The 23,829-nt window shown below is 44.3% G+C and overlaps 17 protein-coding genes and 1 non-coding gene across 18 annotated transcripts; 9 read left to right on the plus strand and 9 right to left on the minus strand.

Moving 5' to 3' along the window:
• Positions 1-114: 114 nt before the first annotated feature.
• On the minus strand, positions 115-206 carry CYBJADRAFT_t98. Its single transcript has one exon. It is a non-coding gene; the product is annotated as a tRNA-Arg (tRNA).
• Positions 207-350: 144 nt separating this feature from the next.
• TFB3 (TFIIH/NER complex subunit TFB3) lies at positions 351-1,481 on the plus strand. The gene is made up of 2 exons (XM_020213167.1): positions 351-393; positions 445-1,481. The coding sequence occupies exons 1-2, from the start codon at positions 378-380 to the stop codon at positions 1,398-1,400; spliced, it is 972 nt and encodes a 323-aa protein (XP_020070625.1). The 5' UTR covers positions 351-377; the 3' UTR covers positions 1,401-1,481.
• On the minus strand, positions 1,372-2,022 carry CGI121 (Cgi121p). Its single transcript, XM_020217138.1, has 2 exons — positions 1,561-2,022; positions 1,372-1,501 (listed from the first exon to the last, which is right to left on the minus strand). The coding sequence occupies exons 1-2, from the start codon at positions 2,005-2,007 to the stop codon at positions 1,424-1,426; spliced, it is 525 nt and encodes a 174-aa protein (XP_020070626.1). The 5' UTR covers positions 2,008-2,022; the 3' UTR covers positions 1,372-1,423.
• Positions 2,023-2,133: 111 nt separating this feature from the next.
• Positions 2,134-2,964, minus strand: CYBJADRAFT_167619 (uncharacterized protein). The gene has a single exon (XM_020214997.1). The coding sequence runs from the start codon at positions 2,881-2,883 to the stop codon at positions 2,206-2,208; it is 678 nt and encodes a 225-aa protein (XP_020070627.1). The 5' UTR covers positions 2,884-2,964; the 3' UTR covers positions 2,134-2,205.
• A 201-nt stretch (positions 2,965-3,165) lies between these two features.
• MRPL28 (mitochondrial 54S ribosomal protein mL40) lies at positions 3,166-3,654 on the plus strand (the record flags this gene model as incomplete). Its single annotated transcript, XM_020216418.1, has 1 exon — positions 3,166-3,654. One exon carries the CDS (start codon positions 3,166-3,168, stop codon positions 3,652-3,654), a length of 489 nt encoding a protein of 162 aa, XP_020070628.1.
• A 70-nt stretch (positions 3,655-3,724) lies between these two features.
• On the minus strand, positions 3,725-5,047 carry CYBJADRAFT_177489 (MFS transporter; the record flags this gene model as incomplete). Its single annotated transcript, XM_020216868.1, has 1 exon — positions 3,725-5,047. The coding sequence occupies one exon, from the start codon at positions 5,045-5,047 to the stop codon at positions 3,725-3,727; it is 1,323 nt and encodes a 440-aa protein (XP_020070629.1).
• A 581-nt stretch (positions 5,048-5,628) lies between these two features.
• TTI2 (Tti2p) lies at positions 5,629-6,829 on the minus strand (the record flags this gene model as incomplete). Its single annotated transcript, XM_020213685.1, has 2 exons — positions 5,629-6,798; positions 6,821-6,829. The coding sequence occupies 2 exons, from the start codon at positions 6,827-6,829 to the stop codon at positions 5,629-5,631; spliced, it is 1,179 nt and encodes a 392-aa protein (XP_020070630.1).
• Positions 6,830-7,010: 181 nt separating this feature from the next.
• Positions 7,011-8,024, plus strand: MTC2 (Mtc2p). The gene has a single exon (XM_020214998.1). The coding sequence runs from the start codon at positions 7,049-7,051 to the stop codon at positions 7,958-7,960; it is 912 nt and encodes a 303-aa protein (XP_020070631.1). The 5' UTR covers positions 7,011-7,048; the 3' UTR covers positions 7,961-8,024.
• A 208-nt stretch (positions 8,025-8,232) lies between these two features.
• YKU80 (ATP-dependent DNA helicase YKU80) lies at positions 8,233-10,267 on the plus strand (the record flags this gene model as incomplete). The annotated part of the gene is made up of 4 exons (XM_020213686.1): positions 8,233-8,310; positions 8,367-8,421; positions 8,478-8,532; positions 8,593-10,267. The coding sequence occupies 4 exons, from the start codon at positions 8,233-8,235 to the stop codon at positions 10,265-10,267; spliced, it is 1,863 nt and encodes a 620-aa protein (XP_020070632.1).
• Positions 10,217-11,005, minus strand: PDL32 (putative ADP-ribose 1''-phosphate phosphatase; the record flags this gene model as incomplete). The annotated part of the gene is made up of 1 exon (XM_020214999.1): positions 10,217-11,005. One exon carries the CDS (start codon positions 11,000-11,002, stop codon positions 10,241-10,243), a length of 762 nt encoding a protein of 253 aa, XP_020070633.1. The 3' UTR covers positions 10,217-10,240.
• Positions 11,006-11,174: 169 nt separating this feature from the next.
• Positions 11,175-12,409, plus strand: UTP11 (rRNA-processing protein UTP11). Its single transcript, XM_020215000.1, has one exon. It carries the CDS (start codon positions 11,197-11,199, stop codon positions 11,938-11,940), a length of 744 nt encoding a protein of 247 aa, XP_020070634.1. The 5' UTR covers positions 11,175-11,196; the 3' UTR covers positions 11,941-12,409.
• AIP1 (Aip1p) lies at positions 11,710-13,818 on the minus strand (the record flags this gene model as incomplete). The annotated part of the gene is made up of 2 exons (XM_020215001.1): positions 11,710-13,638; positions 13,712-13,818. Coding segments are annotated over 2 exons (1,754 nt in total), but the record flags the coding sequence as incomplete, so codon positions are not given.
• A 188-nt stretch (positions 13,819-14,006) lies between these two features.
• Positions 14,007-15,940, plus strand: UTP15 (snoRNA-binding rRNA-processing protein UTP15). The gene has a single exon (XM_020215002.1). It carries the CDS (start codon positions 14,049-14,051, stop codon positions 15,534-15,536), a length of 1,488 nt encoding a protein of 495 aa, XP_020070636.1. The 5' UTR covers positions 14,007-14,048; the 3' UTR covers positions 15,537-15,940.
• On the minus strand, positions 15,541-16,680 carry SLD2 (Sld2p). Its single transcript, XM_020215003.1, has one exon. The coding sequence runs from the start codon at positions 16,638-16,640 to the stop codon at positions 15,591-15,593; it is 1,050 nt and encodes a 349-aa protein (XP_020070637.1). The 5' UTR covers positions 16,641-16,680; the 3' UTR covers positions 15,541-15,590.
• Positions 16,681-16,884: 204 nt separating this feature from the next.
• On the plus strand, positions 16,885-18,884 carry ATP25 (Atp25p). The gene has a single exon (XM_020215004.1). It carries the CDS (start codon positions 16,936-16,938, stop codon positions 18,667-18,669), a length of 1,734 nt encoding a protein of 577 aa, XP_020070638.1. The 5' UTR covers positions 16,885-16,935; the 3' UTR covers positions 18,670-18,884.
• KTI12 (Kti12p) lies at positions 18,665-19,583 on the minus strand. Its single transcript, XM_020215005.1, has one exon. The coding sequence runs from the start codon at positions 19,560-19,562 to the stop codon at positions 18,708-18,710; it is 855 nt and encodes a 284-aa protein (XP_020070639.1). The 5' UTR covers positions 19,563-19,583; the 3' UTR covers positions 18,665-18,707.
• Positions 19,584-19,685: 102 nt separating this feature from the next.
• On the plus strand, positions 19,686-20,885 carry MTG1 (putative GTPase MTG1). The gene has a single exon (XM_020215006.1). It carries the CDS (start codon positions 19,725-19,727, stop codon positions 20,784-20,786), a length of 1,062 nt encoding a protein of 353 aa, XP_020070640.1. The 5' UTR covers positions 19,686-19,724; the 3' UTR covers positions 20,787-20,885.
• Positions 20,886-21,522: 637 nt separating this feature from the next.
• Positions 21,523-22,811, plus strand: HAP4 (transcription factor HAP4). Its single transcript, XM_020217978.1, has 2 exons — positions 21,523-21,833; positions 21,967-22,811. Exons 1-2 carry the CDS (start codon positions 21,821-21,823, stop codon positions 22,686-22,688), a joined length of 735 nt encoding a protein of 244 aa, XP_020070641.1. The 5' UTR covers positions 21,523-21,820; the 3' UTR covers positions 22,689-22,811.
• Positions 22,812-23,829: the final 1,018 nt, after the last annotated feature.

Below are 23,829 nucleotides of genomic sequence, written 5' to 3' on the forward strand. Positions count from 1 at the left end.
CTGGGCCTCATACTTTGGGGAAGAATGGCTCAGATTGAATGAAATCCGGCTCGCAGTCACGAGGCATCTATTTCCGGCCGTCTGAAAAATCTTATAAGCGAGCCAAAAAAAAATCTTCCCCGCCAGGAGTCGAACCTGGAATCTTCTGGTTTCAGAAGTAACCACTGAATCGTAGCCAGACGCCGTGACCATTGGGCCACGAGGAACAGATTTCGATTTGATTTGAATGTTCTGTTCGCCTCATACAGTTGTGACTTATCTGACGAGTCGTGCATGAAACAATTCATATACATAATGGCAACTTCAAATGTGAAGAGAATTAGTTGAGCGGAAGGTACTTCAAGAGAACTCTACTTCCACCCTTGGATGCTGATGCAATGAACGTAGACATGGGTAAGTGCCTCACTGTGCATTCTTCCTTAACACGGACTAACATTTCAACAGAGGAAAGACAGCAGGACATGTGTCCGATCTGCAAGACAGATAGATACTTGTCACCGGATATGAAGTTTTTGGTGAACCCGGAGTGCTATCATAAGATGTGTGAATCATGCGTGGATCGTATCTTTGCCATGGGTCCTGCACCTTGTCCGTATCCAAAGTGTGGTAAGACCTTGAGAAAGAATAAGTTCAAGACTCAGATATTTGACAACATTGAAGTCGAGAGGGAAGTTGATGTCAGGAAAAGGGTGTCTAGAGTGTTCAACAAAGTCCGAGAGGATTTCGATACACTGGACGACTATAACAAATACCTCGAGGAGCTGGAAGATATAGTATTTAACATCGTGAATGGAGTTGATGTTGAAGCAACTGAGCAGAAATTGAAAGAGTATGAGGAGAGCAATAAGCCAAATATTGAGGAGAATAATGCAAAGAGGCAAAAAGAACTTGAAGAGTTCAAAGAACAAGAACAACGCAAGCACGATTTACGGATGAAGAAGAACCTTATTGAAAGACAGATTGAACAGGAAGCTAGAGAAATGAAGGAACTCGAAAAAAAGGAAATCATAAACACTTTGGCCTCTGGGGACGGTACGCAGGATGCAACAAAGGCAGTGTCCCAGGTGAGGAAGTCGATGTTGAAGAGATCATCGGCTCGTCGTAAGCAACTGGACGAGATCATGCAAGCGCTCAATTCATCCCGTCAAGCTAAAGGCGAGGATAAGAAGCATAACGTTCCATTTACACCATTCAATGGAGATCGTACTTCGCAACACAACTTTGATATACACGACTCATACTACGATCCGTTCTTGGATGAACTCAAGAGCAAAAAAGAGTATATTGCGTCAGGGTTTGAAGTACATGCGGTTTATGACCGTGTATTAACGGAGGCATTTACAGGACTAGGATGTTACATTGAGCAAGAGAAAAAAGAACTGAATGACGCCATTGTATAAAGTGTCGATACATCGCAAATATATCACAGTCCGCGTAGCTGAATGGCTGCTACTATCTGATGACTTAAAACTGTAAGATCTTCTGATTTCAACTTGTAGTTCTTCGATATAATACTGTTAGTACATATGTGTGTGATGGGGGGGGAAATGGAGTACTTACTTTCTTAATGGTCTTTAAGATTGCACTTGATTTTAGATCCTCATCTGTAATATCGACCTCTTCACCTTCAACAACACTCAAGTCAAATTCTTCCTGACTGTTTGAGTCTACGATCTTTATCACGATCAAGTCCGTGGAGTCATCTTGTATTCCAAATCTTCTAAGCGCATCCATGATGTTTTGGGTTGGGCTTAGACTGAAGATGACCTCGGAGTGTATTGTCTTGGTTCTGATCTTATCCTGTGTATGGTCCAAAAGTGCTCTATAAACTGCGGATAAGAGCTGTTCCTCAGAGAGTACTGTCTGCGCATTGATGAAAGAAAAGTCATAACGTTTATCACCTTTGATCAAGTTCTGTTTGATCTCTTTACTGTTTGTAACATTCTTAAACTTGAACAAGTGCACTGTGAACTGTGGGAATTGTGGTAAAACTGTCTTAATGCTCATTGTTAACACGGTGATGAGGCCCTTTTCGAATAGGTTGTTTGAAAGCTTTGCACAGGTACGGAAATTTTGTTTTCGCTCCTATACAAAGCAGCAACACCGCAACAAGGTCAGCCTCTACGATCAAAATTACTCAACTACACGGAGAAATTTCTCAACACTTCCATTGGTGCTTGTTGTTGTAATATATAATACAAACATCTATGACCTTCTTGAAGAATAAGTAGCGTTTGTTCTACCAGGGTACGCACTGCTTCTGGGAGGCTTCGGAGGAGGCGCATAGATATTGGTACTGTAAGATGGATTTGGTGACACTGGTCTCTGTGGAAGCTGTGGTGCTGCGGGTTCCTGAGGCCAGCTTGGAGATGCTGGTCGTGGTGGATAGCTTGGGGCATTCCAGTTCTGCTGTTGCATCTGTATAGGTGTGTGAGGAGTGAGATACGTGGGGCTTTGAGCATTGTAGCCGAGACCTGGGTGTGGTGCTGCTGGTCTGGTGTACTCACTGGACAATGGCACAGGGATGCTTTGTCTCTGATATCCGCTCGATGGTAGAGGAGAAGGAGGCGTCGTAGAGGGCCGTGGAGGGAGTCTTGGTGATTGCGGCGCGAGTTGAGGAGACGGGTGTGGGTCTATCTCTGAATAAGCCGGTGGTGGCACCTCTGGTGGTGAATCATCCACGTTCAATGATGTATCAATGCTTATCTGTGGGACGTCAGGTCGCTGTGTTGGTCTGGGACCGGCTTGAGGTGCGGAGTTGGTAGTGGTGCCTGTGTTTGAAGCACTTGTGCTCGATGCTGGCTGGTAGTCATTCAAAGAGTTCCTCAGTTCCTGCTGAAACTCCTCCTCTATATTCTGGGCAAAGGGGTTATTGGACGACATCTCCAGTCAAACAACACACGCTGATGGACAGTTATACCCTAAACGCCGTAATCGAACAGAGCTGGTTACGAAGTAAATACCCGTGTCGTGAAGTAGGTGTATACATTGAAAGCAGTGCTCATAATACCTACCCATTATAGTATATTTCCGTTTTCGGATATTAAGCTCCTTTTTGTGTGTGTTTTTGTGGTTTCTGCCCGCTTTCGAAAAAGGTTGAAAAAGTTTTGAAAACATCGCCGGCTAACAACACTGAAACGTTGAGCACAGCCATAGTGTTTGACCATGTTGACGTTTCCTATCAAATCACAGATCGCTACGCTCTCAAGAGCCGTTAATGGTTCAACCAATACGAAATATCTCATAAGCTCCTTACCATTGCAATTTGCCCGTGGTAAGCGTACCAAAAGAACCGTCACAGTCAGTGCCGGGACGCAAAGAATCATCACACAGCTCTCTGTCATCTCAGCTAGAAAGAAAGTACCACGTGTTCTCAAACTAAGCAACGAAGATCTGATCAGACATGACACTGTGCAGAGAGCATGGACTCTTTTCCAACGTGAAAAGAGACAACAGCAAGATGAACAACTGTCGAAGCAGTACGATTCCATCATCAATGCTTTAGAGGACTTGAAGGCGGTTGCTCCAGAGCTTTACGCGGTAGCAAACAAGAAGGAGAAGGGTAAGAGATTCCCACTGGAGGCTAGAATTCCAGTGGACTACCCTCCAAACAAAATATGGTACTACGACGTTGCTAAGGACGAGTCCAAATGATCACATAGGTTTTACTTGTAAATAATGGATACATATTACTCTTTTCTTCCACTTGGGACATAGCCTGAAACTACCAGAGCCTTTGTAGCCATGATGTTTGTGCACCTTTTCTCTCAATGTTTGGCATGCAAAGCCAAGTGGCCATCATTCCTAAGTAACATGCAAGCACAATAGGATGTAAGATATACGTTCCCGTAAACTCACTGCCCATACCCACGGCAAACGGGACAGCAGAACCACCCGAAGATCCAAACGCAGTTCCAAGAGTCATTGAGCAGAATCTGATCTTTCTTGGGAGGATTCTCGTGATCAACGAGATCATAAGTGGATAAATCGGGCCTATCAAAAGCCCAATAAAGGATAGGCATACGCCAGCAGCGATGGTATTTGGAATAAACCAAACGCAAAAGTCCAAGATCATGATCAAGATCATCAAGACAACAATGGCTCTTCTCACGCTAAACATACGCGATAGAATGGTCGTAAGGACAAATCTCCCAATCATAACACCTCCCCAGAAACCGGATGCAATGTATCCAGTACTTTCTGGGTTGCCATGTCTGTAATCCAGTAGGAAAGTCACTGTCCATCCACCAAGTGATACTTCTGAGCCTTGGTAGAAAAAAATGAAAAAGCATACAAGCCAAGTTCTATAATCTTTGAAGGCTGCTTTAAAATCATGTTTCTGTTCTGGCTTTTTAGGCTCTTCATTAGTAATTTCCTGAACATCATCCTTAACGGTCTCAAGTGGAATAGATTCATCTTGTGGACTCGAAGAAGGTGCGTTAGAAGGTTCCAGCTCAACAGTTTCCCATTTCTTCAAGTCTTCATGACAATTATTGAAGGCCCAAGGTGTGAAGACCACATTTAGACATGCTAATGCTAAGGGTATGAAATAGAAAAAGTGCCATTTGATGTGATGGTTCACCATCGCTGTACCGATCAGTGGTGCTATGAATGCACCTAGGCCATAGGTACCATGGAATATACCGAGATAATGTGCACCGTTCAGTAGCTTCGCCAAGAAGATATTGAACTGTGATAATCCGATAGCACCACCTAGTCCACCGCAAAAAAACCCAATAACAATCACTGGGAATAGCGTTCCAGATGATGCTAAGCTGTACATTATGATAAACCCAGCAACGCTCAATGTCAAAGATTTCTGCATCCCAAGTTTAGAATCGATCATATGGGCCGTGAACGCAATGATAATGTAACCGATTGCATTTCCCAGCCAAATCAACGAGACAACTGCATAAGAGATCCCATAGTATGTCTCCATGTATGGTAAGATCGCACCCAACACACCATCCGTCAGTCCCGTTGTAAAGACCCAGACGCAACCAGCAATCACCCTGTACAAGTTCTTTGGTGGGTTTCTTATCGACATAATGTCCAAATCATGGGGAAGTGGCTCGCCATATTCCACAAGTTTTGTCAATGTTGTTGCAGTCTCATGACGAACGTTATCAGGTCTCTGTTGGGAGGATGAACCAATTGAGAAGTTTGGCTCTGCCAGTTCAACAGCTGGGGTTGTCGTCAATGACTCCTGAATCGTATCAGGAATGGCAGAAGGTAAATCTTTGAATGTTAAGCCTGCTCTTGGGACCAGAGAAGATCTTCTTCTAGCAACGGTTTGAGGCTCTGTTATCTCCTCCAGCTCCTCGTTTACAACAACATTTTCTTCGCTCTTCTTGTCACTTTCACTCATCTTTGTTGTCCAATTGGTTATTGTAATATGCTATTGTCTTACAGTTTGAACATGTTGGTTTAAAAAAAACGTACATTAAAAAATTGGGACAACGGGGACAAACGTTGACAAGCGGTATAAAGTTTATCCCATGTTGCATATCCCCGACATCAATTTAACCGCTTATTTTTCCGAACTGTAAGTGTCTGGGGGCGTGTTGCCGCTTATTAAAGTCTCTGGACTAGTCCAATGAACTTTAAATAGATGGTCTTGTTCTAAATTTATCCGACCTTTACGGTATCAAACAAGCCCTTAACGTATTCGTTCTCTTTGATTACTTGCTGCCATTCTTCTTGTGTTATTGTCGTTATAGATAGCAGCAGTTTTGTTGCGATGATGACCTTCTTCTTCGTATGGGAAGTTTTTGCCCTTCTCCAAGCCATCAAACATATGGCAAAGATATCATAGCGATGATTTGGAAGTCTCATCCAACAGTTCTGCTCAATCGCTATAACACAATTCACAGTGTTGCAGAAGAGCTCCTCATCCATGTCAATAAATGGATCCGACACAACAGTGCCGATCATATAAATCAATCTTGGTAACACCTTTAACGTTGAATCTCCCAATTTTGATATTACCGTTGTAATATGGCACATAATCACTCTAAGTGTCTGGAAGTTATCACGGACAGTATTGAACGAGCTTAACAGTCCGCTGTTGAGAAGTTCAATCAGATATTTGTTTCTCTCTTTAGTGTTTTCGAATAGTTTGAACATCGTTGGATATGACTTTTTGAGTATTTCCACTGACAAATCAGTTGGAGTGGATGGTGGTAGATACGACAACAGAGGTCTGACCGCATCGTAGAATATGGATAGCACCCCTGTGGTTTCTAAATAGCTCGGTTCAATGGTGTCAAGCAGAACAGATAGGAGCTCAACACCCTTTAGCTTGATAAGACCTTCGTGGTCATCCAAAATGTTCAATATTGTTGGCGCAATTAACCACCAATTATCTCTTATTCCTTGCGCATCATTATGTGAGAGCCAGAGTACGAAATGCGATATTGAGCCAATACGAGTCTCCTTCCACTGATCTCGTCCATCTGTGATGAACCCCAACTTTGGTTTGAGCCCCTTGAATTGATTTATCTTCTTATATCCTGCTTTAGAAACCCTTGTTGTCTGCAATAGCTTGAAATCTTGAGTTATCGAGTCTCTCAATAAGGTCCAGTCATTTGGTGTTATCTTCAAGCGGTTGATGATTTCAAGGCACACCCTCACACTGGCCTCATCACACCAAGGTGAAGTCGTGCAGAAGCAACCAACCGAGCTCAGAATTGTATACGTGTCGTAGCCATCATCATCCTGTAGAAGCTTTTGTATCTCAACTAATGCCTTTGAAGCATCTGCTTTGAACCTCGTCTGTGTTTCATACTGCGGCAGCGTCTTTTCGTAGTCATCCACATACCAAATCCATTGAATGTGAGGTAGCTTAATCGTCTCAAGCTGTGATTGTAGTGTTGTCATTGCTCCTTCGCCGTCTTTCCACCCTCGAGGTTGTGTCCTATGTCGAACAGGTTTGTTGATGTTTGATGTGTGGTGAAAAAGGTTGAAAAAAACACCGGGACCTCATCACTCAAACATCAACAACCCGTTTAAAAAAATTCGGAAGGGATAGGATACCGGAAGAACCAAGATGATAACCAAAGAGGTAGAGGATGTACGAATCAAACATGGTGATGTTATTGATGAGAATGTCTTCATTGGACTTACCCTGGCAATACTAGCGCATAAGAACGTTGTTATCTCATCTGAGGATATCCATACTGCAACGTATGTCACTGGTTATATTCTCAACACCGTCTGGGGGCTACAAGCCACTGTGTTAAAGGCACACGCTGGAATCACGAGGGATGATCTTCTGAAGTTCTTTTTTGACGGCACAATTGGCGGCCATATGGGGTTTGTCTATGTGATTGAAGGTATAGATAAACTATCAAATCAACTTCAGCGGTTGATACTTGAGACGATGAAATCTAGGAAAATCGTCTATAATAATACCCCGTTACTAGCCAATGAGCTCAGAACCATCGTGGGCATCACTGGTGAGCCTCATGCACTTTATCCATTGCTCTCACAGGAGTTCTGGTTCCAGCAGAGGTGTGACTTGAAAATGGATATAAACGATGGACGATTCCCGACTTCAGCTACGCTAAACAGATCCAAAGTGACGCATTTCATCACATTGAGAAACAAATACTTGAACGTTACGATATCACCTGAAATGAAACGGTACATCTACGATATCGTCATACACGTACGATGTCATAGATGTGTTAAGAATGGGTTTCCTACAAGAGCTATCAAGGATCTGGAACTGCTCTGTCAATGCCTGTGCTTGATATTTGACAGGAACTATGTCATACCAACAATCGTCAAACTGGCGTGTCGGAAGCTGATACCCTTCAAGATTCAAATGGTGGATCCTTCTTTGGAGCCCACATTGCAGTACGGCAGTGACATCGATCTCGTCGCTGAAATGATGAAGCGAATGACCCCCAAGATGGTTGTTGAAGACGTTCTTAGGAAAGTAGGGCCACCTTTATAAACGTTTGTTCTGCCTGTGGAGACACAACCATTGTAGTGACAGCACTAGAGACTATGTATATCTCTATGGCCAGTGCTCATAACGCACTGTATCTAACGAAAAACAAAAACGTAAACAATAACCATAGAAACAGAACCCTATAAATATTAACTCAAGGCTGACAACAACATCATGGCTGATAAGGAAGTAAGAACCCTGTATTATATTCCCTGGATCATTTTACTAACGATCTGGTGAAGATCACGTTATTCCTCGTCGATGTTGGTGCCGAAATGGGTCAGATCACCTTCAATGGCGAAACTGATCTCGAGATCGGTTTGAAGTACGTCAGGAACGAGTTCATGACGAAAGTGAGTACGGGATTTCGACGTTGAACCAGTGAATTGCCACTAATAATGCATGGAAGATATTCAGAGAGAGGAAGACAGATGTGGTTTCACTAGTGACAGTGGAAGATGATAGTAAGTACTGTTTGCTTCTCTCGTGTCAATCGCTTCTGGTACTAATGAATGATAAGAAACGCTCAATGAAGCAGGTCAGATTGGTGTCTATGAACAACTGTCTGCACAAATGTAAGTCTTCGTTTCCCGCTATCCAGTCAAGATACTAATAACTGTTATAAAACAATAAAGGCCTCATTATGAGCATTTAGAATTGCTGTTCAGAGAGCCAACCTCTATTGAGGCATCTCAAGATACTGCAGGTATAATACGTGGTTTACTTTCATCTTTCCAATCGCTTGTGAAGTTTGTTGGGAAGAAGAAATATCAGAAGAACATTGTCGTTGTAACAAACTCCAAAACAGTTCCTGAATTGTCAGAAGACTTCCATGCTGGTGTGAGACAGATCATAGCTGATCAACAGATTAAGCTCAAAGTCATCGGTGTCGATTTCGACACTTCGACACAGGACCGACAATCTTTGCAGAACATGACTGCATGGTATACGTTGCTTGCTGGGCTCCCAGGCTGTTCCATCTGCAACGGTGAAGAAGTTTTGAAGGACATTTGCTCATCACCACCAAAACCTGTGCGTCCAGTAAAGGTATTCAAGGGTGACTTAAGGATAGGTGCCGATCTTTCTGACCCTGATTTCGACATAACAAACGATATCAGTTGTATCAATATTGGAGTTGAAGGTTACCCTGGTGTGAAAACTTCAAGGCCCCTTGGAAGGAAAACGTATGGAGTTGGAGAATATGGCCCAGAAAAGGTAACATATGTTACAGAATATATGATACGGCACTACTTTGATACAGATGGTAATTTTGACCATATCGATCCCAACAGGGAGGAGCTTGACGAACGTGAATATGAAGTTGAGATTGTTGATAAGGCGTCCTTAATCAAGGCGTACAAATACGGTACTTCTACGGTGGTGTTGCCAGAGGAGTTGGAAAGAGAGAGATTGTATACCACCTCACCGGGCCTAGACATTGTCAAGGTGATACCTGAAGACCATCTTCCAAGATCATATCTCTCAGATGAAACGGTCTTGGTGTTTGGCCAACAAAATATCACCAGTAATATGAAGGCATTGGCATCCATTGTAGATGCACTACATGAGTTAAAAGCTGTGGCCATAGCAAGATACGTTAAGAAGCAAAACGGGGAAGTACAGATGGTGGCATTGTTGCCTATCTATGTTACAAAGAAGCATACAAGGAAACGTAAGTTCGATGATGAAGACCACAATAGTACAAGAGCTTTGGCAATGTCAAGGTTACCATTCATGGAGGATGAGAAAATGGCTGTATTTCCAGATTTGACAAAGCAGGTGACGAGCTCTGGTAAAGCTATCAAAAGCAATCATAAGTTATTACCAAGTGCTGAAGCACAAGAACAAATGGATGCACTTGTTCGTGCTTTGGACATTGATCAATTGGGTATCGACGAAACTGATTTTCTTGGTGACAAAAGGGTGTTCAATCCATTGACGAATCCTGTTTCGTTATCTAATCAGGATGCATTGATCAAGAGGTCTGTGGGGAGTCGACGTGTTGATCTAGCACTAAAAGAAATCATCACTAGTGCAGTACGATCCAACACCAAATTGCAAGACTTTTGTAAAGGTGACGATGTTATTCCTCCAATTCATAAGTCAATTGCACTAGATATGGAACCTAATCCGAGATTGGCTGAGAGTGCAAGCCCAATTCTTGAAAGACTTGTTACCCTTTTAAACGTCTCAAAGGTGGATAAGACCACGTACACTAGAAGACGTAAGGCTCTTGACGAAATTCTACAAGAAGAGGAAGAAGATGGTTTATCCTTAGATGAGCTATTGAGTCGTGGTGTGCGCAAATAGTTGATCCAACCCTTGGGATGGATCGTAATCTAAGTTGTGGTCTAATAGAGTTGGTATATCCAATTTGCGGTAATCCTCTCCCAAGAACTTGTAGATCAATACTGTTTTCTCCATTGGAGTGAAATCTTTGGCGTAGTGGATTGCAATTGCTGCAACCATTGTATTTGCGCAGATATCCAAAGGTGCTGCCCCGAAACCTGTTCCTAAACCTGGTATAACCAAAGCATCCACTTTATTGGTCAGTACTGAAAGAGCATTCCAAGTCCAGTCGAAAAGAGACTTGTGGAACTCCTTTGAGGTTTCCCTGATCTTTTCTGGGACCCTCATTGTTGGTAAATGGATCAGTTGTCTACAATTCCATGATTCCAAAGCGATTGAACCCCTTATCATCTCATCATCGAAATGAATCACCGTTGGAGACCCCGGTGGCTTGTAGTACTGCAGTTTGTTCAGTACGTAGTTCTGGACAGTTTCTGAAGACGAATTGACTCCGACAAAGCAGTCTCTAATGGCCATGTCTATACCACCACCCATTAGACCAGCAGAATTCCCCGGCGTGACCACCACAGCTGTGGTTCCCGTAACCTGAAGCTCGCCTATATCCTTATTACACACCTCTAGGGATACAGATCTCCCCTGAAATTCGAGAGGACATTTCGCCTGAAGAAACTTCTTGATCTGTGTACTCCAATGGTGACACAGTACTGGTGATCTATCTATCAATATCACCCTCATCTGCCCCTCGTTACAAAGGAGCCGATAGAGACTCGAGACATAATGTTAGATCACGTACAAATCTGTACATGTGCCGGTGGTGTCTGGGTGTTGTTGTCCCCGAGATGACGACTGGTGCGAAGAGGGAAAAAAATTCAAGAGCTCATCGCCTCACTTCATGGGCCATAAATTTGGTATTAAACAAACCAGCAAAGATGGCTAAACTGGTTCATAACGTTCAGAAAAAGCAGCATAAGGAAAGAGGACAGCTGTCCTCAAGATCCAGATATGGTCTGCTTGAAAAGAAGAAAGATTACCAGCTTCGTGCGAGGGACTATCATAAGAAGCAGGCTACGCTGAAGTCGCTCAAGGCTAAGGCTAAAGAGAGAAATCCAGATGAGTATTACCATGCTATGGTCAACAAGAAGACCGACAGCAATGGTTTTCTGGTTTCTGAGAGGGACACGGAGGTACTGAGCACAGATCAGGTGAAGCTGTTAAAGACACAAGATGCTGCATACATCAAGACACTCAGATCGCAAGAGTTGAAGAAGATCAGTAAGCTTGAGAAGACATTACAGTTCAAAGCACAAGGTGAACACACTGTGTTTGTCGACACACCAGAGCAAAAGCAGAACTTTGATGCTGCAAAGCATTTCGGGACGAGCCGTAGACTGGTTCATGATAGAGAGAATAGGTTGAGATTAGAACAGCTACAAGGCCGAGTTGAACTAATACCTGAGTTGAACGAAGACTTGATGCCAAAGGAATCACTTGATAAAAAGAGAATAAAGAAATTTGCTCAATTACAGTCACACTTGGAAAGACAGAAGAAGCTTAAAGAGGTTGAGGAGAGAATGGATATGCAAAGAGAAGGTATGAAGAAGGGAAACAAAAAGAAAGTGGTGGATGCACTCGGTAGAACAGCATACAAGTTCAAGAGGGAGCGTAAACGTTAACGTGCTTCTTATAATAAAACCGTATAAATCTAAACATATAACGATGAGCTTTTAATATTTGATGCTCCATTTCTTCACAGTAGCGTCGTTACCACCACTGACAATCTCTGTAGATGAGATCCACTGAACTGTGTTGACACCATCCTTGTGTGCATTAAGGAACTTGATGTTCTTCATTGGCTTCTCCACTTGATAAATGATAATGTTTGTGTCTAAAGAGCCTGAAACAACATGGTTGTTATCCTCATTCCATTCGATACTGTTGATACGACCCGTGTGGAATGCCCATCTTGATGTGACGGTCTCTTTTGTTTCAATGTTATACAGCACAATCTTACCACTAACATCACCAACAGCGAGATAAATACCGTTTGGCGAAAAGGCAATACAAGATGGGGCAGAACGACCTGAAGGAAGATCAAACAATTTCGATCCATCCTTGGCCGAATATACACTGAGAGCATTGTTTTGGAATCCAACAGCAACGTAGTCAGCCGATGTTCCAATCGCCGTTGCGGTGGAGTTCAGCTTGGTGGTGAATTCCACAACGTCCTTTTTATAGGCAATGATAGCTTCTTCTGTTAACACCGTGGTGATTTCATCGTTTGAAGACACACCTTTAGGTTGGGATGGAATCTCAGCAACGAGTGAACTGTCCAAAGTTTGTAGCTTATCATCCCAACCAGTGGTGTAGATACTTCCTTGTGAGAAGGTAAAGCCAATGACAAGGTTCTCATGTGCTTTTTCATAAGTGGCAGCACCTGTTTTCAAATCCCATTTACTGATTCTTCCGTCGTACGAGCCCGTGTACAATTCCTGCTCTGAAACCAGAGATGCAGTGATTGACTTTTGATGACCTCTAATGATCTTCACCGCCTCCTCTGAATCTTCAGTAAGATAATTCAAGTTACCTGAGAATGACAACGAGATTATATACTTCTTTGTTGCAACAACACCAACCTGGTGGTTCTCCAATGTCTTTTCAAAAGTCCATGTCTTCAACAGTTCGCCAGAAGTCACATTCCACAACTTAACAGTGGCATCACCGGAAGAAGTGACAAACTTCTCGTTGTCAACCCAACTAACAGCGTAAATACCACCCTGGTGCTCACCCTGTCCGATTTTCTTCAAGAATTCACCAGTCTTACCATCATAGACGACAATGTTTCTGTCTGAGCCAACACTGACCAAATGGACACCATCTGGAGAGTACTTGACGTCTCTGACGAAATTTGTATGGTTTCCTCTAACACTCGAGTCAAATCTGAATGGAGGTCCATGGTAAAACACCAATGCCGAATCGTCAGCAACCGTTGCCGCTCTATAAGGTCTTACTGGTCTAATCGCAACAGCGTTGATCTGTGCACTGTGGCCCGAGATTTCACCAACAGTGTTACCAGAATCCCAGGTGAAGGCATGGCCGTAGCGCTCCTTACCGTCACCAACGGCAATGACCCTCTGCGAGTCTGCATCCCAGGCAATGTCGTTGATGCGTCCGTTGATCACCTGGTACTCGCCCTTGACGATCAAATCGTCGCCCATGGTGTCCCAGATCTTCACGTTACCACTTTCATCACCAGAGGCTATGTAGAACCCGCTCGGTGCGAACGTAGCCACCGTCGCCAAGCTCAAGTGGCCAGTGAACTGTCTCGCCTTCTCCGGCTCCTCCACTGGTCTGATAAAGATGGATTTACCAGCCTTTGCGCATTCCCGTTAGTATCCCCATGCTAGTACAGTGCCACCAACAGCCGCAACAACATCAACTACTCACGGCATACGCAATCCTATCGTTCTTCGCGTCGTACGACAGGTGTGTCGTCTGTCCTCTCGCAGTGTTAGGCAACGCAGCCCAGATACCCTCCCTTGTAATTGACATTAGCTTCTACTGCTGCCTCTGTTTGGATGAAGAGACACTGCTCGGTTAAACAGGTGGGGGTTGCCGGTATTTGTTTACTCCCTGGCTTTGTGTCTCGGGGGACGGTACGCGCAACAATGGTGAAATTTTTTTTGTGTGTTTTCTGCCGCCAGGGCGATGCCCTCCATCGCTTGCAATGTTTTGAAGCCTTGAGGTTCCAGGGAGGTTTGTGCCGGTCAGATTATTGTTTAAGATGTCGTCGAGTAGACAGAATGTGTCTGTGGTGAAGAATGCGGTGCTTCCAGCACAGACCACGCCGGAGCAGCGTTATTGGAGAGGGTATACCAACACCCAGCTAGTTAAAGAGCACAACGCCGTGAGCCATATTGCATTCAACCCTATAAGTCCGTATGACTTTGCCGTGACGAGTTCCACCCGAATCCAGGTGTTCTCGTCCAAGACGAGAGAAGTCATCAAGACGTTCTCGAGGTTCAAGGACACCGTGTACAGCGGAGAGTACCGATTCGATGGGAAACTGCTTGTTGCAGGTGATGCCTCCGGGTTGGTACAGATCTTTGATGCCTACCAGCCAAGAACCCTTCTCGTGACAATCAACCCGTCTACGCATCCCACACACGTGACGAAGTTCCATCCTAGTGTGTCGACAACTCTGCTGACAGCTTCTGACGATAGGGTAGCCAGGCTCTACGATATATCCAACGCGCATAACCCAATACTGTCGTTTGACGACCATGAGGATTATATCAGAACAGCAACTTTCGTGCAAGGTTCGAACCTGGTCACCACGGGTTGTTATGATGGCTTTGTGAGATTGTTTGATCCAAGAGTCGGCAACGATCCAGTGGCCAAATTTGATCAGGCCAATCCGGTTGAAGATGTCTTGTCCTTAACACCAACAACGATGGCTACTGCTGCGGGACCAACCGTCAAGATATGGGACATTACTGCAGGTAAATGTATTAATGAAATGGCAAACTTCCAAAAGACCGTGACCTGTCTTGCTGATGCTGGTGAGGATCGTGGACTGTTGGCTGGTTCGCTCGATGGCCATATCAAGGTCTTTGATCCTCTGAACTGGGATGTCAAATTCGGCTGGAAGTTTGGGGGAGGTGTACTGAGCTGTGGTGTCTCTCCTAACTCAAAGCATTTTGTAGCTGGTTTGGTTTCTGGTTTACTAAGTGTTAAAACTAGAAAGACGGAACCAAAGGTTAAACAAGGTGTGAAACAGGTGAAGTCGAATGCTTTCAAAAAGATGATGAGAGGTTCAGAGTACCACGGTGAAGAAGAGCACAGAATTGTCAACGATAAACCAAAGCCACAGAGAAAACTACGTCTCTATGAAAAGCGTCTGAATGCTTTCAGATGGTCAGATGCGTTGGATGCCGCATTTATCCCTGGTATGTCCCGTGAATTGACCGTGACGGTTCTCGAAGAGTTGAAGAAAAGAGGTAAAGTTAGAGCTTCGTTATATGACCGTGATGAAACCACCTTGGAGCCACTGCTGAGCTGGTCCATTAAGGCCATCGAGGACGTCCGTAGTGTTTATATCGTTTCGGATTGGCTCGCTGTCGTCATTGAAATGTACGGTGGACTCATCAATAGATCACCAGTATTGGAGGAACTCCTTCTAACTCTCAAGAAGAAACTAAGACAAGAGATTGAAAAGGCTAAGGAGGCTCAAAAGATTGAAGGTATGCTACAGCTCTTGACTGCTCATTAGTTAGAAGTATAATAATCATGGCATGCATTTCATTAAAAGTTGAAAGGAAAGATCTCACCAACCTCTTTGTCTTCTGCCAAAGATGTTCTTCCTTTTCTGTATCTTGTACTTTTTAAAGTTATTATTCAAAGGCTTTCTTCTTTTGCTTGTCACTTCTGGAATGACATAGTCATCGTTATCATACTCGGAATCGTTATCAGACCATTCCTCAGAGTTTTCGGATTCAAAAGTGGACTCTTTGACGGTTGCCAGCTTCTGCATCTCCTCGCGCAGGTTCTTACCTTTCATCTCATCCTCATTGCCAGTGGTCTTACGCGCACGTTTCTTGACCAGTCTAACTTGTCTCTTTGGGCCCTTCTTCTTCCATTGCTGTAGTGGCACTGAGCCCTGCTCGTCTTCCTCCCCTGCTTCGTCATCTGATGAATCATGCTCTGCAAATGGTATCAGGTCATCCTCATCATAATCGCCGTACTTCAGCTCATCCTGGATGTCTTTCAACTCACTTGCGATTGTTGACAGGCTCTTCTTCATTCTCTGCGTCGCCAATGGTGAAGGCGAGGAAGACACCATCTCAACGGCCCTGTTCTTCAAATAAGCAGGCGTTTCAAAGGTCAACGTTCTCACAACCTTCTGCGGAGTTTTGGTTTCCACTTCATCACCCCCTGTCTCTTCTTGTAAAGTACTCTCCAGATCCAATCTCCTTGAAGGCGTACTTAGGACATTGACCGTTCTACACTTTGTAGGTGTACGGTATGGGCTCGTTATAACGTCAAATATACTCATTACCCTACCGTTCAACTGAGGTGTCGGTCCTAGCTGTTCCACTCGTGGCGAAATACCAGTATCAGCGTCCTGTGAGCGACGAGGAGCATCTGGAGACGTCTTCTCAGGTGTTTGCAGTTGTCCGTTGTGGCTCTGCCTCTGTCTCTTAACAGGGCTCAGAGGTTGTCTATTACACTGCTGCTTAAGGCTGTTGTATAGCTTGTACTTGGCAGCCACATCCAGATTCTTCTTTATATCGTCTCGTGTTGGATTTCTTCCCTCCCGTGCTTTGAACTGCTTCTCCCAGCTCTTGATCTCCAACTTCAGCACACTTCTCTCCATTGTTTAAAGTCCCACTTGGTGCTGTTGTTCTCTAAATGGCCTACACGGTGTGTTTGAACAATTTGACGCGTTTTTGGCGCTTTTTGGCGTTTTTTTCCCGTTTTCGTGTGCGCATCGCGCTCGCTCACCCTTTTTGCGGTACGGGCACACTTTCCCTCGTTTCGCCGGGTAACCCCATCTACGTCCAAAAAGTTTTCCCACACCCACAGTACACGCACACTTTCCAATGATGGAGCTGCTTGGGGTGTGTGATTGTGGGAGACTCTGTACACGTACCGTTATCGCTCTTCAAGATATGCTCTCTAGATCAGTATCACGAGCTGTGGTGAGACGATTCCGTCCAAGAGTAGCAGCTCCGTCGATAAGGAGACTCGAGGTGTCAAGGGCCCTGTCCACCAAAGATGACGTATCATCGATTCAGTCTCCATCGGAAGCTGTCGCAAGCGACGTTGCCAGTGGTGGAGGAACCCCATGGTATATGCGTCAGGAAGAGTCTTCAAAGCTGACGACGCCGGTTTTCAAGGCTGAGAAACCAGAGATTCCGGAAGGATCGCCCGCTTCTCTGGATAAGATAGTGGATTCGATGATTGATCTCGGTTTGAACGATTTCAAAGTGTTTGATATTAGAGATCGTGATGATATTCCAATGTCGTCCATGGCTGAGTTCTGTGTGATCTGTGAAGGCAAATCTGAGAAGCATCTTCAAAATGCTGCGCAAGAGATTGTCACCATGTTGAAACATGAATTCAGCGCACAACCCTACGTTGAAGGCATGACCAAACAGAACGAGTCTTTGAAGATGAAGAAGAGACTCAAGATGAAAAAGCCAATCAATGATTTTGGTGTTGGTGCAAATAGCTGGATAATGATTGACTCCGATACCGGTGTGTTCTTGAACTTGCTAACGCAAGAGAGACGCAGCATGCTCAATTTGGAATATCTCTGGTGTAAACCGGAAGATAGACCATTATATGAGAACTCAGCTCCACTATCACAACATCCAGACGATTCTGTTTTTGCTGGAATCTTTAGAAGATTTTACTCCACGCAAACCGCACAGACCTCTTTGGAATCAAAGGGATTACAATGTTTCCAGCTGAACGATGAAACTACATTTGACACCATTTCACAATCTATAAGAAATGACCCCAGTGTATCTCTAAACTTCCTTCAAGACATAGTCAACTCACTGGAATGCTCTGATGTGCACCAAACTCTTGAGCTATTTCCAGAAACGAACAAGTACATTGCATTCTTCAACAAGGCCTTCCCATTGGATCCAACAAGAGATCATTGGAATTTGAGATTCAGAATCCTCTCAATAATGCATAACCTATTTCCAGAAGCCTACTCTCCAGTGATGTTGGTGAATAACCTGCTGTTGCAAAGCGCATCGGGTTTTGCTATAGAGGAAGATCAACTAAGATCATTTGTTCAATTCTTGTCTCAATCGTTACTATACAACGATACAAGCAAGGCACGGGATTTGAACAACGTCATACAAGTTTCAAATGAAAGAGCAGATGTCCTGTATCCAGTACTGAGATCTTACAACGCAAACCATAGATCGGACTTACCAGACGACATCATATTATCGATCCTCAAATTCTATACTCAACAGCATTTATATTCAACTGCTGAAGAGACACTGTCTCTCAGTCCTGTGTTTGATGTGTTACTGGATCTTCTGGGTGATCGTCCATTATCAGCAGACATTGTGGAAGTTGTTCTTGTATCGTATCTGAAAGCCAACAATGTGGATCAGTTCTGGTCTTTCTGGGAATCTCTTCCACGCTATACCTCAAATGGACAGTCTGTCAGCTACGATTCAAGGCCATGGAATGTTCTTGCTTCGATTCTGAAGGACAACTATCATGAGAAATTGGTTGATGGATTTTTGAATGATTATGTACGTTGTTTCATCGACAGTAATGATGGGCAAATCGACGCTGATCTCAAGCACACTATCAATGAGCTCCTTGATAGATTCGATGGAAATGGAACACTTTATCCAGAACTACGCAAATGAGGCTGGCTTGCAACATAAATAACGAGACATGTATATATCTAATCCCTATTCAAATTACTGTTCAAGTAGTCCACGAACAACGGCACGATTCTATCAACGTCGAGACTTCTCACTTTGTTTAGCATAACAAACGTTCTTCTCAGCCTCTGTAACTGGGCATTACTTACTCCTTGTGTTGGAATATCGACAAAGGTATCCTCCTCGATCTTTACCCTGCCCGTGTTCATGTCTGCAAATTCAATCACTTTCAGAATCACTCCTTGCGTCTTCTTATCGAGCTCTTGCAAGTAGTTGGTGGCAGTAGCAGGTTTGAGCATTGTGGCAGCATTGGCTTGTGGGGCCTTCTTTAGAACCAAAGCGTTCCAGATGTCCTCAAATGGCACACCTTCGTCGTCAAATGCTATTGGTATCAATGGAGAATCCCAACGGCTCTGTCCATCAGGCTCCTCAAATCTCATACTCAACTGTTTCAGCAGTTCTGGATCCCACTGGTCATCCTGTGAACGCTTAGAATTCCACTCCAGGCACTTCTCTACAGAAGCCATCACATGGACAACACAGCATGGCGTCGATAGAGCCTTGGCCTCGCAATGCAGCTGGTATCGAAATCCCTTGATGTATGCTGGCGAGTCCAAGATAACTATGGTTGTACGTGATAAGTCTCTCTTCACAGCAGATATCTGTAACCCACGCAAGGACTTCTCCGTCACAGATTCACGGTACTGTTCTTTCGCTATTCCTAACGACTCATCGGAGTGTAGCACAACCTTGTAGTTAAAACCCGGCTCACCGCCCTCCAGCGAAGCAATTCTTTCCTCCAATAGCCTTCTCAGCTCATTGGCTCTTCCGGACTTGCCACATGATGGCAGTCCAGAGAAGATCACTAGTGGCATCGCGTCCTTTTCTGTTCCGTGTATACTCTAATTGTGTCTCTTGCAAGTGCGCTGGGCTTGTTTTTCCCCTGCGAGAGGTGAAAAATTCTCGAAGAGGCGATGAGCTTCTCCGAGACACAATGAACAGAGCATAGAGGGAACGCCTTCTGATTGGAACGAACAATGACGGCCTCCTCCGCTGCTGCCAAGTTTATACCGAGACTGACCTTTCCTGAGTATAACATACGACTCTCAGACTTCAAGGGCCATCATCAGAAGGCGCTGAACAAAATGACACAGATTGCTCCCCAGATTGACGTCGTGTTTGAAGTACGTGATGCAAGAGCGCCGGTGAGCTCACGTAACGTGCTACTAGATCGTCCGTTCTCAAAGGGGAAGAAGGTGATATTATACTCGAAGAAGGATCTGAGCCGTGTGGATACAGAACTGCTAAGGAAATGGCATGGTGACGAGCCATTCATGTTTGTCGATTGTCGTTCCAAGCGAGATGCTCAATACCTGATTGAAATTGCAAAGCACAAGTTCAACGAGATGAACCCAAGGCCGCCACTGGGACTGCGTATGCTTGTTGCCGGTATGCCCAACGTTGGTAAGAGTACTCTTGTGAATACGCTTAGAAACGTTGGTCTGGGTAACTCGAAGAAAGTTGCACGCACAGGTGGGCAACCCGGTGTCACGAGAGCTACGAGTTCCATTATCAAAGTTAACGAGGACCCTGAGATATACCTCTATGACACACCGGGTGTCTTCTTGCCAAAGGTTGACAAAACACAAACGATGATTGTTATGAGGCTGATCGGCGCTGTCAAGCCTATGGTCGTTGACCCCGTCATTCAAGCAGACTATCTCCTGTACTTGATCAACTTACAAGACTGGACTCTCTATAAAAAGTATCTCAAGCACCCTACTAATGACATCGATGAGCTTCTAAGATCAGTGAGTAAGACCATTGGCAAGTACAACAAGAGAACAAAGGACTACGACGAGACGGGCACGGCGATCCATTGGGTTGACACGTTCAAACAGGGTAAAGCCGGTAAGATCAGTTTCGAGCTCGATGCCGTAGTAAGCAAAGGGTTCGATTTCCAAGAGGCATGGAAACTCGAGAAGGAGCGTGTCGATTCCATGGATATTTCGCTAAACAGAACCAAGGAGAAGAGGCCTATGACACATAAGGAATACGTTGCCAGCAATGCCAATCAACTGTTCCACGATGAGCTCTAGCGCATTGATCCGTAATCTCTCTCCGTATATATGAAAAGGCGCGTGGTAAATAGTGGACAAAAAAGAAACAAACAAGCCAATTGGAAACATGGACTCACAATACCTCTGTCACGTAGAACATGGACTGGTTGGCTGCTTCGTAAGCTCCTTGACACATAACTTTGGTGCCATTGGCTCCAGTTCCCTACAGTTCGGTCCAAGAGATGTTGCTACCGATACCTCCGTGCCTAAACCCGTCGTTTAGCCCACGGGCCGTGGCTGAACGGTACGGGTAACATACGGGGCCCCAGAATCTTTCCGGATGCTTCCGATAAATTCTCGTGTCGACAGGGTAACGTGCTCGGCCAGGGTCTGCGAATCCGAAATGGAAGGAGGAAAGAAAATTTTTGGCTGCATATGACCAAATCCTCGACGGTGATTCGTCCTTTTAGCCGACATTTCCGGAGAGGTATATAATCAAAACGACGGGTACAAACGCGTGGAAAATAAGTTTCCAAGAAGTGTCTCAGAGTTCACAGAGTGCATCGATATGGCATGAGGAATTTCATCACAGTGGGGGCGGGAAAAGGCCTCCTCAGTGCTTTTCCCCATTGTCATATGATGGAGAAAACTCATCTCATGTACTCCATGTTTCTTTGTTCAGACTCTGACACATCATCACTTAGATACAACCCATGAAACCAACTCCATCGTATACACTTGTAAGCTGCGGAACAGAGTAGCTGGCCTTGACGTGTACTACACGACATTCCCTTGCTCAATTATCCCACCTCCCCGGCAGATCCGAAAGTGGTAGAGCCACAGCAACAGTTACGCTGTGCGCTTGTGTCCGAAACCCACGCTGCATCTAAAAGGCGAGCGAAAACGATGAGGCCAATTTTATATAACGAACTTCAAATCCCATCCCCCTGTACTTGGTTTCAAAAACCGTCGAGACCTCTCTAAGCCCTATACTGTCTCTTAGTTCTATTGACAATAGTGCCCAACATATACCACAGTGACTGTTTATATCTTTACTGATCTGAACCGTCAAGATGATGAACTCAAGTATGTGAAACGGCTTTTCTTTTTTTGCCTGTTCCTCTTGCCTGTGTCGAGATGCGTTGAAGGAAGTGGATTGGGAGAAAAATTGCTCATAACGGTTGAACAGGGCATGATTTACTAACGATGAGGATCTTAGAACCAATGCACCAGTCCCCATTGAACATACAATCTGTTTCCACACCGACTGTGATTAAAACTTCAAAACAATGGGTATTACCACCGAGACCAAGACCCGGCCGTAAACCGAATAGTGCCGGATGTCAACAAACGCAGAAGAAGGAACCAAAGAAGAGCTACAAGAAGAAGAGCGATCAGAGTAAAGCTGATAAAGCTGTTATTAATCCGATAGAAATTGCATTGAAAAAAATCAAGGATGAGAACCAATCGCTTAAAGTTGAACTCTCAAAGCTCGTTTCTGATTTGAAAGCACTCCAAGAACAGACTCCGGATGAGGATGACCATCTCATACACAAGAAGAGATCCGAATCAGTTGTTGACTCTGAAGAGGACGAAACGTCTTCACAGATTTCAACGCCTTCTCTGATGTCGTCGTCGTCGTACATGAGCGCCTCAACTTCGTCGCTAGATTCGATCAAGGAGGAACAGACTTTGAAGATTGATGACTTTTTAACAACTTCCTTCTTTGAGTCGTCATCCAACTCGATCACCTCTGATTTCCCACCTTCATTGCCATCTTTGAGAGCAAAGAAGACTGAAAATGCCTTTGAATTCAACTTCCTCAAACAGGAATCTATGAAGCAACAGGAGGTGATGAAAAATGAAGGTTACGATCCACTGTTCCAGTCTGTGAATCCGGATGCTATGGATGTTGATATTGAGTTCTGGAGCTGGAAATAAAACCGAAAACAATTCCATCTTTAAAGTCTCTGATTGATATTCTTTTCTCATTTTATTTCTCCCGCCTATACAAACAGATCAGCTCCCTCAGTTTCAGGTCTTGCAGTACTGCTTTAATGGTTTATTCATCCACCACCACCGTTCCGAAGTTCAAGCAACCATGATGAATTAAATGTTTGACTTCTATGCATCATCATCATCATCATCATCATCATCATCATCATCATCATCATCATCGTCATCATTATGACCTCTTTTATCTCACTATTTACGTGCCCCATGAACTACACCGAATATTTTGTTTTCTTCTTGTCTGAACTCTTACTTCCTTTCAGACGATTGATTCTTCACCCACATCACATCACCCTTCTATCCACATCTCCTGAAGTTTATGTCGGAAACGAAGCAACGAAAACACATCTTTTTCCACCATTTGTTATGACGATCGAATTCACGTTACAACTTTGCCCGTTTGTTTAATTTGACGTTCTGTTCTGTTCTGCTTGCTTTTCCCTCTTTTGGTCCATATATACAAATATTGGCCTTTGTATATCTTCTAGATGAATGTACACCAATTGAGTTATAGCGTTCTCCCCCCCCCCCACCATTGTAGAGTTCTAAATTTTGTTCTTAACACCGTCAATAGAGTTGATATGTATGGAGATTGAGGGGTGCTGCAGCAGAAGCTGAGACTCCCCTTCGAAGACTGTTTGATTACGCTTTAATAGAGAAGATCTACATTTCGCGAAACCGTTGAAAAAAGTCGTGTGCGCTCAAAAAAGAGCTGTTGATCGGTGGTGTTTCCACTTTGAGCCTTTGCATTCGGGCAAATCATATCGGAGATTTCTCTTAGGGGTGTGAGCTTTGACAACGACACCACTAGAACGGTATAAGCTGGTGTGGAACTGTCACTGGCTAACAGCAGAAAGCTACATCAACGTATGTGACATCTACGTGCACGGATCATGCTATCCACATTGATGTATGTGCTGTTGACAGTCACATGTGTGTGCTTTATAAGATGTACGAATTTTGCGCTATAGTAGAAACAGTGGTGTAGGTCAGACTGTTTCAACTCCGTCTGCATTCCATCATCGGATGGTCTGTGAAGGAAAGCAGGAAGAATCGTATTTATTGGTGT

Source organism: Cyberlindnera jadinii, assembly GCF_001661405.1.
Source record: "Cyberlindnera jadinii NRRL Y-1542 unplaced genomic scaffold CYBJAscaffold_6, whole genome shotgun sequence".
NCBI classification, from domain to species: domain Eukaryota; kingdom Fungi; phylum Ascomycota; class Saccharomycetes; order Phaffomycetales; family Wickerhamomycetaceae; genus Williopsis; species Williopsis jadinii.